Raw genomic sequence first — 13136 nt, forward strand, 5'->3', positions numbered from 1 at the left:
GAGCCTTAGAAATAATAATAATAATAATAAAAAAAATGGAGGTAGTGCCTGTTTGTTCTCTCGTTTCTCGTGCATCAGCTGCAAACAGACCTTCAGCACATTCAATATCTGCTGTGAACTTAATATAGATCCTGTCATGGCATTTAAGACACTCAAAAGTCACTAATGAATGTCAAAAGACAGGAAAACTTGAGCATCATATATAACTATTAATATCATTGTCTAAGAGAACTTCATAATATTACATATTTCTGCAGCTACAGTTGAAATCAGAAGTTTAAAGTGCCTAAAAAGACATTTCTTATTTATTTATCTCTTGATTTTGTTATCCTTCAGTCATTTTCTAACTACATAGAAAGCAAAACTACTGTCTCTTCATTTCATTTCAAATTGACAAACTTCTCTTCCCGTTTTCCTTCAGTGGTAATTATGGCCAAACATATTTCTCAGAATTAAAACTGTTATTACTGACTATTACCAAAAAAAAGCAATTAAGGAAGGTATTTACCAATTTAAGACTTGCGAATTGTAATTTAAAGTCTATGGTGAAAATTCTGGACATATCAAGATTTTTAAGAGTTTTTTAAGGTTGTGCATAGATTTTCTTTAGTGCATTTTGGATGCAAATGATGCACATTTTATTTAAAAAGTCTAACAAATAAAATTTTTATTTGTATTCATAAGTCATCTTGCTTCTACAATAAAAAAAAATAAATTAAAATCACACCAGTTGTGACCATGATGAATTTTTCAGTATAATTTGCTGTCTAATAATTCACTAAGTCCAGTTAAAAGTTGGATTTTTTTTTTGCCTGACTAATTTGAACCTCATTCCAGTTTTGATTTTTTTCTTCCAGCCGATCTGTGATGCACCTCAGACATTTAAGGAGCGCAGACCTGCAGTCTGCCGGGTCATAACGACTTCCCTCCCCTGCTCTTCTGCAAGACACAATCATAGGCTGTCAGAGATATTACCTAGAGCAAGCTCAACTTTTCCCCAACTTTATGTGAAGCGTTAGCAGCAGTAGCAGCCGCCTTCTCTCTGTCTCTCTCTCTTGGCTTGACAGGTGAGAATTATGCTGTGTCCTTGTCATCTGCAGGAAGAGAGAGAGACAGACAATCCTCTCGGAGCGGAGCTATTTCAGACGCTGGCAAGGCTGCCTCCATCTTTCGCTATATCGCGTCTCCATCTGGTGAAATCTGTAATGCTGCTCGAAAGTATTATGTCAACAGACTGCTCGGATTGATATTGACAGGGAGGAAAATAAAGAGCTGAATGGATTTTTTTTTGCTTCAGGTGCTTCGGTTTAAGCAAGAGACGGGGGCAGTGTTGTCCTTTTTTAAAATTGAATCCGATGGGATTATTTGTGAATTAAAAGAAGAGGTCCACAACAGACAGACACAAACATCTGGGAGGGTTAGATGATATGATTAGTGTTTTACTAGCTTCTCCGTCTTACCAGGTTTGAGCCCAGACGAGCGCGGGAATTCGCACATCTCGCAGTAAGGCAGCAGGCCGCTGTTGGAGTAGGTGCACGCCCCGCAGCTCCACGTCTTCTGAGGCTTCCGGCGGACAATCGAGGCGGGACTTCCTGGGCTGTTCCATCCCGGCATCAACCTCCGCTTCCCGGCAAAACGAGACCCGGGGCTCGACCTGGACTTGGGCGTTCGAAGTCTCTTCAGCTGCGGTGAAAAGTCCTGGTCGAGATTCACACAGGTGGGAGAGCGGTCGGAGTCAGCTTCTTCCACCGGCTCCGAGGATGGAGACGGAGACGGTTCCCCGTCATTTGGGTTCTTCCTCTTCTCCTTGCTGGCACTTGGCGAGAAGAACGAGCGAATATCGTGCTGCTTTTCTTTCTCAAACTAAGAAAAACGATGTAAGCTCATGTTAGATTTGTCTCCAAACCAGAAGAGTTTGGAATATAAATTATCAAAAAAATTCTTATTTCTTAAGGAATGAGTTAGTTTTCTTCCATATTTGGCCTTTTTGTATGTAGACAAAAAGGTTAATTAATATTCCTTCTGACAAGAGAAGAGTCTCCAAGCCAATTTTATAGTTCCCTACTCACTCAGGTACAATAATTGGTATTATTGGGATTCTGCAGGTTGCACCAACTCATACTTGAGACTTTTAAAACCATAATGAATTAAATTTAAGACAAGTATCAAGACAGAAAATGAGAAATAAATCAATTGTATGGACTGGAAACAGAAGTAAGCCGTCGGCTAAGATGAACAACCCAACAGCCACATTGAGTCACAGACTATAATGCTATGTCTGCACAACTCAAAGGTTTGCATAACAGTAAAGTCCCACAGCATAAAAGAAGGCTACATAGAATATATGAGATTAAAACAAATTTAAGAACTGTGATTAAGGTATTTAAGGGCAACTTATTGTTTTTCAATGGATTTAAGAAATTTAAAAAGCCTTTTTTTTTTTTTAATTGGGCCTTTTTAAGGGTGTATGGACATCCTGTATTATGAGTTGATTACTCTAAACAGAAAATCAAATAAATTTCTTGCTTAAATAAAAATAAACCGGAACTAGACAAATTTGAGTTTAAGACATTTAAGTATTGTATTATTCAAAATAACCCTAATTAATCTGGTTTATCAACTTCTACTGTTCTTTAATCTTTTTGAAAATATCCCACCAACTTTTTTGGTCAAATTAATTCAACATGCAGATATTTTTCTGCTCATTTAAGCCTTTGACTACCACTGATCTGTGGCTTATCTGAAAATCACCCTCTTCAACTCAGCAGGCTTGTGTTTGGCTTTGGTAGAAAATCTAAAAGGGTCATGTCAGCAGTTGCTCAAAGATCAGCTGATTAGTTAAGTGCTTTGATACAATCAACTAGAGCCATTAAACCGCAGAATTAAAAAAGAAAACCACACAAAGAAACCGTATCTCAGTTTCAACCGACTGAATGTGGATAATTAGTGGTGGTAAAAAAAAAAAACTGAACGCCTGTTCAGTTTTTGTCATTTTCCAACCACAAATGTTAATGGATTTTATGCGATAGCCCAACACAAAGCAGGGAATAATTATGAAATGAATGGAATATAATAGCTAACACTGAATATCACAGTTAACAAACCAAATATGGGTGTCCAAAGTGTGGCCCAGGGGCCACTTGGGAATCTGAAGTCTTTATTTATTTAAGCAGAATACTGCAGGGTTAGTTTATTGTTGAACTAGTAAAAAATGTATTAATTAATTTTTTATCCACTGCTGTAGAGTATAAATTAAAACATTTTTTAAGTATATGTGAAAAGTCTTGAAAAACGCATTTACATTGCTATGCAGCACAAATCTGGAACAAACTTCCAGATAAAAACCCAACAGCTTATGAAACATTAATTAACAATCTGATGTGTAATGTCGACAAAATGCAATGTTTCAATTGTTGACTGTTTTATGACTCTGTTTTTTTGTGTTTTTATGATGCAAAGCACCTTGAAATGTCTTGTCTCTGAAAGGTGCTATACAAATAAAATTTTATTAGATTTTTGATTTGATTTTGCTTCAGCTAAACATTGAAATGTACAATTCTTATTAAACAAAGTGTAGAAATTATCAATGGGTAAGAATGTTTTTGCAAGAAAAGATACCAACAGGGAATGTGGTAAATGTAAAATTACTTGTCTTTACAGTTAGAGATTCTGAGAAACTCACATAGGAGAAGAAAATGTCATCGTTCACATTTCCTGTGTTTCCCTCCAGCGGTAGCACCATCTCACTCGGCGTCCAAGCGTTGGCAAGGCTGAGGAACTCCCACTTGTCCTTGTCACCTTCATCAGCCTTCAGGTATTCCTTCCTGCCGTTCAATGTGCTACCAGTAACAGTTTCCTGGAAGTCACGCAACATTCAGCTTTACCCTGTCATTTGTTTTTTATATTTAGCCCTAAAATATTTTTATTAGTCACACGTCATATGAAGTAAACATGACTGTCACGACTGAAAGTTTTAGCAGCTTTGCATGAATTAATCCCAGCATGCTTGCATAATTTCGTCAGCGCTACCTTCCTGTTGAGCATAGACCACATGACTGTGTCAAAGGTGCCCTTGGCGATGAGGTAGTGCACGTTGACAGAGGACGTCTGTCCGATGCGGTGAGCACGGTCTTCCGCCTGCTTCATGTGTCCGGGGTTCCAGTAGAGCTCGGCAAACACCACATGGCTGGCAGCGGTGAAGGTCAAACCCTAGACACAACACACACATACACACACAGAAAAGCAGCATAATTTGAGCAAAAATGCACAATTCAAGCACACTTAAACTCTCAAGATAGAAGCTACTTCTTCTGAATGGAATGCCTTTAATTTGTCACCATGTGGTATACCTTATTTACTATTTGCCACTTTATGTTTTTTATTTACTTCAGCTAAAACAGGAAAAACAATACGGTGATTCATAGTTCAGCAGCAAGTTTTCCTCATAGTACCTGACCGGCGGCTTGGATACTGAGGATGGCGACTCGGGTTTCTGGATCACTCTGGAATTTGTGGACTAACTTGATTCGCTCCGATGAAGGCACGCTGCCGTCGATTCGGATGTACCCAGCCTGGTAGACCAGAAGAGACATGTTTTACTGATTAATTAATGTTTAAAAAGCGCCACTTGTGCTATGGAAAAGCCATAACACTATTGTTTTTTAAAATCAAAAATAGAACAAATTCTAGGTATTATAATTATAGTTCTGGAAACAGCTAAGGTATAATCAATTAATAATATAACCTCAAGTTGAAACTTGTAAGAAAGAAAAAAACTATTGGATTTGCTTGTTTTGTTACAAGTTAGGCTACATACTAACTGATATTAGCAATACAACCTGAGTACCATGTATTCCTCTGCATATTTTGTCTTCAGAAGGAGGGATAAACATATCTGCAGATAATTAAATAACTAATCCAGCAGCCATTCTGGGAAGTGAGGTTAACAGTTTTTCACACTTTTCTAAAAAAGCTTGAGAAATTATGATAGTGAATATGTATAATTTTAATAAACTACCAAACAAATACATAAAACCAAAGTGAATAAGCTGAGTCCACACTCCAACCAACTTTTCATTTCCAAATTTATGCTGTTTCCTTTTAATTATACTCTTGATTTTATTATTTTTTTGTCTGTTCATTATATTTTTAAAAAATCACCTAAATCATAAAACGTCAACCAAAAATAAAGCTTCACTATACCACAGAAAGTGGGAGTTAAAGACTTCAATAAAAACAATATTATATGCTATATGCTAGTTAGCCATTAGCTAGCGAAAGTGTTTCAGCAATTAACTATTATTAGCCAGATAATTCTCTCACATGTTGGAAAAACAAAAACAAAACTAGAAAAAAATACTTGATAAGAATATAAATGCCACTTTTAATATAAAATAGAGACTAATAAACCTAGAAAAATACTCTTGCCTCGGATCTCTCTGGGCGTGTTAGCTTGCTAGCCTCTATGCTAACATATAGCCTATCCTAACAATTAACTACTATTTAAATACTAATTAGCTTAAAATTCTCTGAAATTATTGAAGACGAAAATAAAATTAGAAGAAAAATGCATATAAAAATTATTAATGTCACCTACAATGTAAAATTGACACAAATATACCTAAAAAAGAAAAATAAATACTCTTACCCTTTGGATGTTAGCTTGCTGGAACGTTAGCCAGTTTTTGGTTGTTGAGAAATAGTGCTAATTATATTAAAGAGTCTTTTTTAGATACTAAGTCACACTTTCACAGCGACATTATGAAAAAATAACAAAAAAGGAGCCGCTAAATTAAGCAGCAAATCTAGAGTTATTGCTAACATAATCTATTTTCAGCTGTTTTTGCCAGATATCTCTCCTGAAGGCAGGAGAAAAGCTAATGAATAAAGTATGATTGAAGGCTTTCAGGTGTAGTAGGTTGAGCCTTATTATCCAAAACTCCTTTATGAATATAGTATAAAAGATTACACAAATAACTAGAGATGATGAGGGAAGTAGGATTATCTGCACTCTTCACTGAATATAATTATAGTTCATACTATGAAAAGGCTGAGTTTTCATTTCTTCCAAGTTATTTTACTACGCTGTACTCTATCCAGCTTTACTAGAAATTTTAAAATGAGCACATGATGCAGCCCTGATCATAAAAACCTTTCATAAAGTAGGTAAACAGAAGAGAAACACAACTGAAAACAAGGGTTTTGTTTAATTAAAACATGAATTTGACATTCAGCTGGCTACTACTGCACTATGGTGACTGCACTCTTTTGATTTGGGTCCATCAGTCCTGTGGAGCAACACAGTGGCCAACAGTGGGACGTAATGTTCCCACTGCGCTGCTCCCAGATGTTAATGCAACTGTGACGGCATGAATATGAAAGATTCCTGGAACAATGAAATGTCAAATAAACATATCCACTCATTTCTGTGGAAATTAGCACCTTCAACTGAAAAAAAAACAACTCAAGTGAATCTGATAATTGAACAGGGATATTTCTTGTTTGATTTAATCAGTGCTCAACAACCTTATCATCAGTTCACCAACAGGTGAGACACACGGAGCACGAAAACAGTGACGTTATTGCCATCTCTGCCAGGCTTCACATCTCCTGGCGTTGCTTGACGTTCCTTTTTTTAGCTCATCGCTGTTAATTGGTGAGTGCGAACACACAGCGGAGTGAGCGTCTCAAGGAGGAATGTGCTATCACACCTCGTGCCATCACATTACATTCGAATGACAACTTCTCGACCTCTGCTATGCACACAAATGCACACTTGAACTGCTTCACAAGTTGCTGACGCAAACCTAGGAGAATACATTTCCTTGTAATGAGTGGATGAAGAAAAAAAAAACTTATGAGGAAAAGTTTACTTCCAGAGGAAAAAGTAAATTAGGATGCAGTTTACTTGAAGAATTTGGAGATTCTTATCAGGCGACATGAGTAATTTGTTAATTATTTAAATATTGTGCCCGCATTTAATTATACACCTGAAACCAGCTTAAAAGCCCGAGATTTTAATAATTCATGACGGCTAACATCTGCTGTCAGTACAAGCTCTACTTGTGAGCACAGACATCATTACTCTGTCAAAGTAAATCGCAACTATGACAGAGTTTCGCTTTATAAACCCAGCGGGACTATGGATGAAAGAATAAAACTAAAACATGGGGCCAATTATGTCTGATAAGCCAGAAAGGAAGTGTGAAACGTAGATGTACTCTGCACGATTAATATCTCCAGGTTACATATAACAGGCAATGAAAGTCTCTGGAGTTGGAGAGTTAAATGAAAATATGAAACTAAAGACAGAGAAAACAGCCTGTGCTTTTGTTGCAAAGTGATCTGTGCTGCTGGTGTAAAAATATAAACTCTGAGTCATTTGACAAACTCTGTGCAGGCCGCTTCAGGAACCAAACTGGAGCTTTCTTTGTCAAATATCACAGTGAACGGATTAAATAAATTAGATAAACGTTGACTTTGTCAGCTGACTTTATTTGTTGAGACACATCTACAAATTATTTTTACTTATATCTAAAAATGGCCACCATAGTCAACTTGTGTAAATCTAAAACTCTTCTCTGTACCATCAACTGCACTCCTTTTGGAGAAACTAATATTTTTAACCACAATATGTTATATGTAAGTCATAAATTAGTAAAGTCTTGAAGCCGTACAGATTCCTGAAAGCAGCTGCAACCAATATTCAAAGTTGTCAAGATTTGCAAAGTGAGATTTAGCAAAAACATAATTACAAAAATTAGGTGAACATCTAAATGATTTGCTTGATACCATAAAAGAGATATCAGCCCTACCAGGCTGGTAAAGCAGATCACCACCGCAGAAAGAAACCTTGATAATTACGATGAGACTCCCTATCTCTGTAATCAGTCGGGTATTGTGTTTAAAGCAGCAGGACAAAAAAAAAGCACAAAAAATAAATTTAAAATTAAAAATACTGGTGGTGGGAGGTGCTTTCATGTTCTGAGGAACATAGGGAGTTTATGCACATCAGCGGTGCTTTATTTGTTTCTAAATGCTTTGTTTCCTCTCAGAAGCTTAAGCAAATAGTGTGGTGGATCTGGCTGCCTCATAGTGTGAGGTCAGATTTTCTGATTTGACTTAATGTCATGAAAAAAACTCGGTAGGAGACAAGAATTATAAGCCAGAAAAAGCCCAGACACCGATTTGTTTTATACTCATTCATTACCATTTTGATCCTTTTAACCAAAGTAACTACAAGTAACAAATAACAGAAGAGAAAAGATCACTAAAGGGGCAGTATTATGTAAAATCAACTTTGTGTTTTCTATCTTGTTATAATGTTATTCCCTCATCAAAAACAAAGATGTTTGAGAAATCTTTTAATCTCCATGGCAACCATTCAGCTAGCTCCGCCTCCAAGGACCAAGCTCCTCCTCAGAACTGGAGTTTAAAAGCTTCCCAGCTTCCCTTCCCCTACGACTCCCTCACACAGCTCCTTCAGACTAGCCAGCAGGACTTAGCAAACACCTGGAGGAACCGCAGAGCTCATTATAAGAGCTACTTCTCAGTGAAAAGCTGGTACAAACGTCGCTAAAGAGTTGACAGAGGAGCCATGTTGGGATGACTTCATGAAGGCGGATTTTTAGAAAGAGCAGAAGTTCTTAAACAGACAGAGACCCAATTTCAAGGCGTTGAATTACTTGATTGTGCTATTGGCCCTTTAAGATTAAAAGTTTAAAATCATTTAAAAATGGAACAAGATAAAACGAGCTAAATTCAAGTAGCAAATTCATTTAATCTGGGGAAATTTCTCTCTCAAAAACCAAAATTTACTGAATTTCAATTTGAGGAAATTCAGTAAATTTCACTCTCAATGCTTACACTGGACCCATCAAAACTATTATCCTGCAGTCAGATTTAATGCATCTTGCACTAACATATAAACTGAAATCCAACCTTTATCTTAGCGCAAAATAAACCTAAACAATTTTGAATGTTATAGTAGAATTTCAGGCACAAAATCACAGAGGAAATATTGTATTCTGCAACTAAATTGAAAACATATACTAGTATCTCCAGTATGATTGTTTCTGCATCCAGATCTATTTTGTGTGCAACAAAATGTCTGTTTTCCGTTTCAAGTTTGAGATACCGCCACGCCGCCTGAGGTTACCTTGGCCTCAATGGCGGCTTCGGTGCAGGCCTGCAGCATGGTGAGGTGGTGGGCGAACACCAGGAACTTCAGTTGCTCTGCCTCCAGCACCATCTTAATGTAGTCCTTCACAGCTCCCGCCTGACCGCACATGCACACAGAAATAGGCACGGATGAAAGAGAGACACTGAATCCATCACTCCGCCGCTCCGCCACACAGCGGCAAGATCAGTAAAGAAGTCAATTAATCACCGCTGCATCCTTTCTGTGTGATCGATTCGCTATTGAATGCCGGGGATCCTGACTTTAAAAGCAGCGAGCAAACGCGGCGACCTGGGCGCATTTGTCAGCTCACAGATAGCGAGAGCAAATCAATGGCTCGCAACTTGGCAATATGATTGGTGTGTGTGGGCTCTTTTTGATTAAGGCGACGATAGGTACGTAAAAATCCACATATTGACGTGTGATTCATTGGAGAAACAAGAAGTTTCATTATTAAATTGAGGGTTTTGTATTTCAGCTGAGGTTTCAGCGCCATATTTGTTGACACCTCTGGTAAAAATGCGTAAAAATCCTTGAAATAAATCAGTTTCACACTTGACAAAATGCAATATTTACTGGTTTTACTGTGTGGTGTCTTTTATGACGATAACAAATTTTGCTAGACAATAAATTGTCCCACAACGTATTGCAATAAACGATAATATTATTGTTTTCAGATCATTTCCAAGTAATATAATAGCAATACTGACATTCTCAAAGCTAAATTTTAAATTCCAATGAACATTTAAACACTGGAACTGGAAGACATTTGAAATAACCACAATAAATTAAGAAAACAACAAATAAAAAGAATAATGAAGTCTCTGTAAACAAAGGGATAGTTGAGACCACATCAGTTTTGGTAGAAAGAGAGAGAAAAGAGAAAAACAACAACTCAAGCAAATGAAAATTATTGAGTTTCTTTTAATTTACAATGCGATTAACTTTGAACTGCCTTGTTGCTGAGATGTACTAAGATATGAATCTTACCCATTATGATAGTGCTCTACTCTTGGGACCTTGTTGCCAAGGTTACACAACGTAACATCTGTCTGAAAATAAAAAAGTAGCTGCAAACAGCAATAAAGAATGTGCTGCAGTCGCTCAAAGAAATTTACTGTCTTATTTCTTCTTTCTAGAATGGCATGTTCTCTTATTTTGGTCATTTTGAGGCATCACGTCATATTTATGATCCAGGGATTGCAGTTAAATTGATTTTGCATCAACTATTATGTACTCCAATCACTATAGCACTGATGTTCTCAAGTTAATGGTTGGAATTTTCTGGATTTTTCAGAGTTTTTTAAGGTTTTTATTCATCTTTAACCAGGCTGCCAGTAAATGTGGAGAACATAACAGAAAAATCAAGTTGACTGGGCTTATATTTAAACAGAAATAATGGGACTGCATTTGGAACATTTTCAGATTTTTTTTTATTTTTTTAGAATAAAAAAATAATAAAAAGTTGGGTCCTGTTAGCTGTCAAAGTGTCAACTGCAGTGCAAAATTAATGTGGCGAGTGTCTTGAATGCGTCACTCCTAACTTATTGGCTCTTTTCTTCCTTATGTAACACTTTCCCTTTTTTTTGTCTCTGTTGGTTTTTGTTTTATTTATGAAGCAAAGCAGCAACAATGCATGAGAAAAGATCAGAGCCCAAATTTAACAGCCTATTGCTGGTTTCTTGTTTTGAAGTTCTTGACCTTGATTGACAGTGTGAAGCTAACAATCACCTCCCCTAACTCAAAAAAAGGAGCCAAAAAGTGAGGGAGTTAACTGTGCCTTGCAGATATCCGTATCTATCATGTCGGCGTGTGTGTGTGTGTGTGTGTGTGTGTGGTCGTCATGGAGCATCCGGACTCGGCTCATTTAGGAGCCCCCGGGCTCACCGGGGCGACCGAGAATAGCACCAACTAGTGAGGAAATATTGAGGTTTGACTTGAGTCTAACAGAGCCCTTACGAGGCGCTTTTCGCCTCTGTGGTGTGAATCCAGCTCCTAAAATCTCCCCCCACAAACCTGACAACCTCCGCAGCCGTCACACCTGCTCTGGAGGGAGAACCTCAGCTGATAATTAGCCGATGCGCCCGATAATGAATCTGTCCGCCAGGCCCGCCGACCCTGTTCTGATCAGAGGGGTCCTCATTACTGACGGCTTGGCTTCGCCCGTTTCCTTCCGCCGAGTTTAATTAGTGCATAAACTTCTCGGCTGTCTGAAGCGGACCCGTTATCTTTTGCTTTAAAGTCCGGCTTCAGAGCTGTCCTCTCTGGGTAATTGGGAGCAGATGCTTGGCGGGTAAAGCAACAAAAATACCCCAAAGGCGTTTGGCAGCTCTGTCGCCTGGCGGTGCTGGGAGGCAGGCAGGGCCCGCGATGCTCCTCAGAGCGACATACATGTTAGAACTTATCACACCACTCCACCCTCCCAATGATCCAAAAAAAGGAAGCACTATTGTGTTTATTTGTTTGTTTTATTCCCCCTCTAAAGTACCAAAAGTGTGTTGGACTCTGAAAGGAAATGAGATTGGTCCGGGAGTATTGGCTTTGAGGTGGATGTAATGAAAGGAAGTCCAGACTTAGGCTAAACTAAGCAGAAATCCAATCAGTAAACAACACCAAGTACAAAAAAAAAAGAAGGATCCAAGCTTGGAGGCAGGCGGAGCGAGCGGCGTGTCAATGATTGCATTTTATAGTTATCTCCGGTCTTTGTTAACCTCGGGGCAACGCTCCTCGTGGCTGAGGGACTTTGGCTAATTGAGAGGAATGCCAGCCCTCGAACGCGGGCAGATGGCGGTTTATTCACCTACAAATACAAGAGACGGCGGAGACGCCTGTTCTCGGAGCTCCCGTGATTAGCGAGGGAGGGGGGGAGTGGATCAGACGGCGAAGGCTTTATTACGGCAAAAATGTTTCCTCTGAATGTAAATGAACGTTGGATTCCAGCAGCTCTGACCCCGGCATCCTTCCTGCAGGATGCGTCCAGCCACCTTCCCACAGCGCTCATTCTCCCTCTCATTAAAAAAACAACAAAAAAAGAAAAAAAAGGCATCTCTGCTAAACTGAGAGCCGACAGGGTTTCCATGGCAACAGCATCACAGCGATCCTATTTTAGTGCGGTGTGTAACTTTGATATAAGGTGTAATCATGCCAGGCTGGACGCGGCGAAATAATGCCGCGGTTATAACTCCCCTACTTTGTCTAAGTGCTTTCGCTGGTCACCATTAGGCTCCGTTACCATGGCGACGCTTTCCCATGAGATCTCCCGTGAGCACACAGCCGAGCGTGCCGAGAATGATGCCGCGCCATCCGTTCACCGCGTCAAGTCAAACAGCGCCTGAAGATGCCGAAACGTTTTGGATTTTTAACTTTCTGTTTCCTCTTCAATGTTCTCTAAAAAACAACTCAGAGGTTTTAATAAACGGGTGAACTTTATTTACTAATTAAAGCGGCTCTGAAGCTAGTTTGTTGCTCTGGATTTTGTTTACTGATAGCTGAAAAGTTAGTTACATTGACCCTAATGCATTAATTATAAATATTAGCTCTATTAATGCTAAAACAAAACACTAACAAGGTATTTAGCAGAAGCTAAATGCTAACAAGCTAACGTCAACTCAAATTCTATCTACTTTAACTACGTCAAGAATTGCTAATAGTCAATAATCAAAACTTTAATATCAATGTCAAACTTACAAAACAGTAAATCAGGGATATCTGGAAATGTAGAGGAAGCTAAAAGCGCTAAATGTTTTTAAAGTTAGCTAAACAAAAATTAGCGCATTAGAGGAAGTGGAAACCTTCCACTGGATGTAACAAATTAAAAGAGGGTGAATACAAACGTAACTTTACTTGTAACAAATGTTTTAAACAATCCACCATTTTCTTCATGTACACAACTATAACTTTAGTGATTTTACCATAAATATACATAAATATAGCACTTTGTGGTTCAAGTGTGAAAAAA

The 13136-nt window shown here is 38.3% G+C and overlaps 1 protein-coding gene across 2 annotated transcripts in view; it reads right to left on the minus strand.

Moving 5' to 3' along the window:
- zranb3 (zinc finger, RAN-binding domain containing 3) overlaps positions 1-13136 on the minus strand; it is a 98190-nt gene that overhangs the window by 60805 nt on the left and 24249 nt on the right. For both annotated transcript variants that reach the window (XR_004338201.1, XM_032556039.1), the window contains exons 9-13: positions 9158-9277; positions 4452-4571; positions 4030-4209; positions 3683-3856; positions 1461-1863 (exon numbers count right to left, since the gene is read on the minus strand). Coding sequence is in view for 1 of the 2 variants with exons in the window: in XM_032556039.1 (XP_032411930.1) it covers positions 1461-1863; positions 3683-3856; positions 4030-4209; positions 4452-4571; positions 9158-9277 (997 nt within the window). In the remaining variant the exon portion in view is untranslated. The remainder of the gene's footprint in view (positions 1-1460; positions 1864-3682; positions 3857-4029; positions 4210-4451; positions 4572-9157; positions 9278-13136) is intronic.

Source organism: Xiphophorus hellerii, chromosome 24, assembly GCF_003331165.1.
Source record: "Xiphophorus hellerii strain 12219 chromosome 24, Xiphophorus_hellerii-4.1, whole genome shotgun sequence".
Classification (NCBI taxonomy): Eukaryota; Metazoa; Chordata; class Actinopteri; order Cyprinodontiformes; family Poeciliidae; genus Xiphophorus; species Xiphophorus hellerii.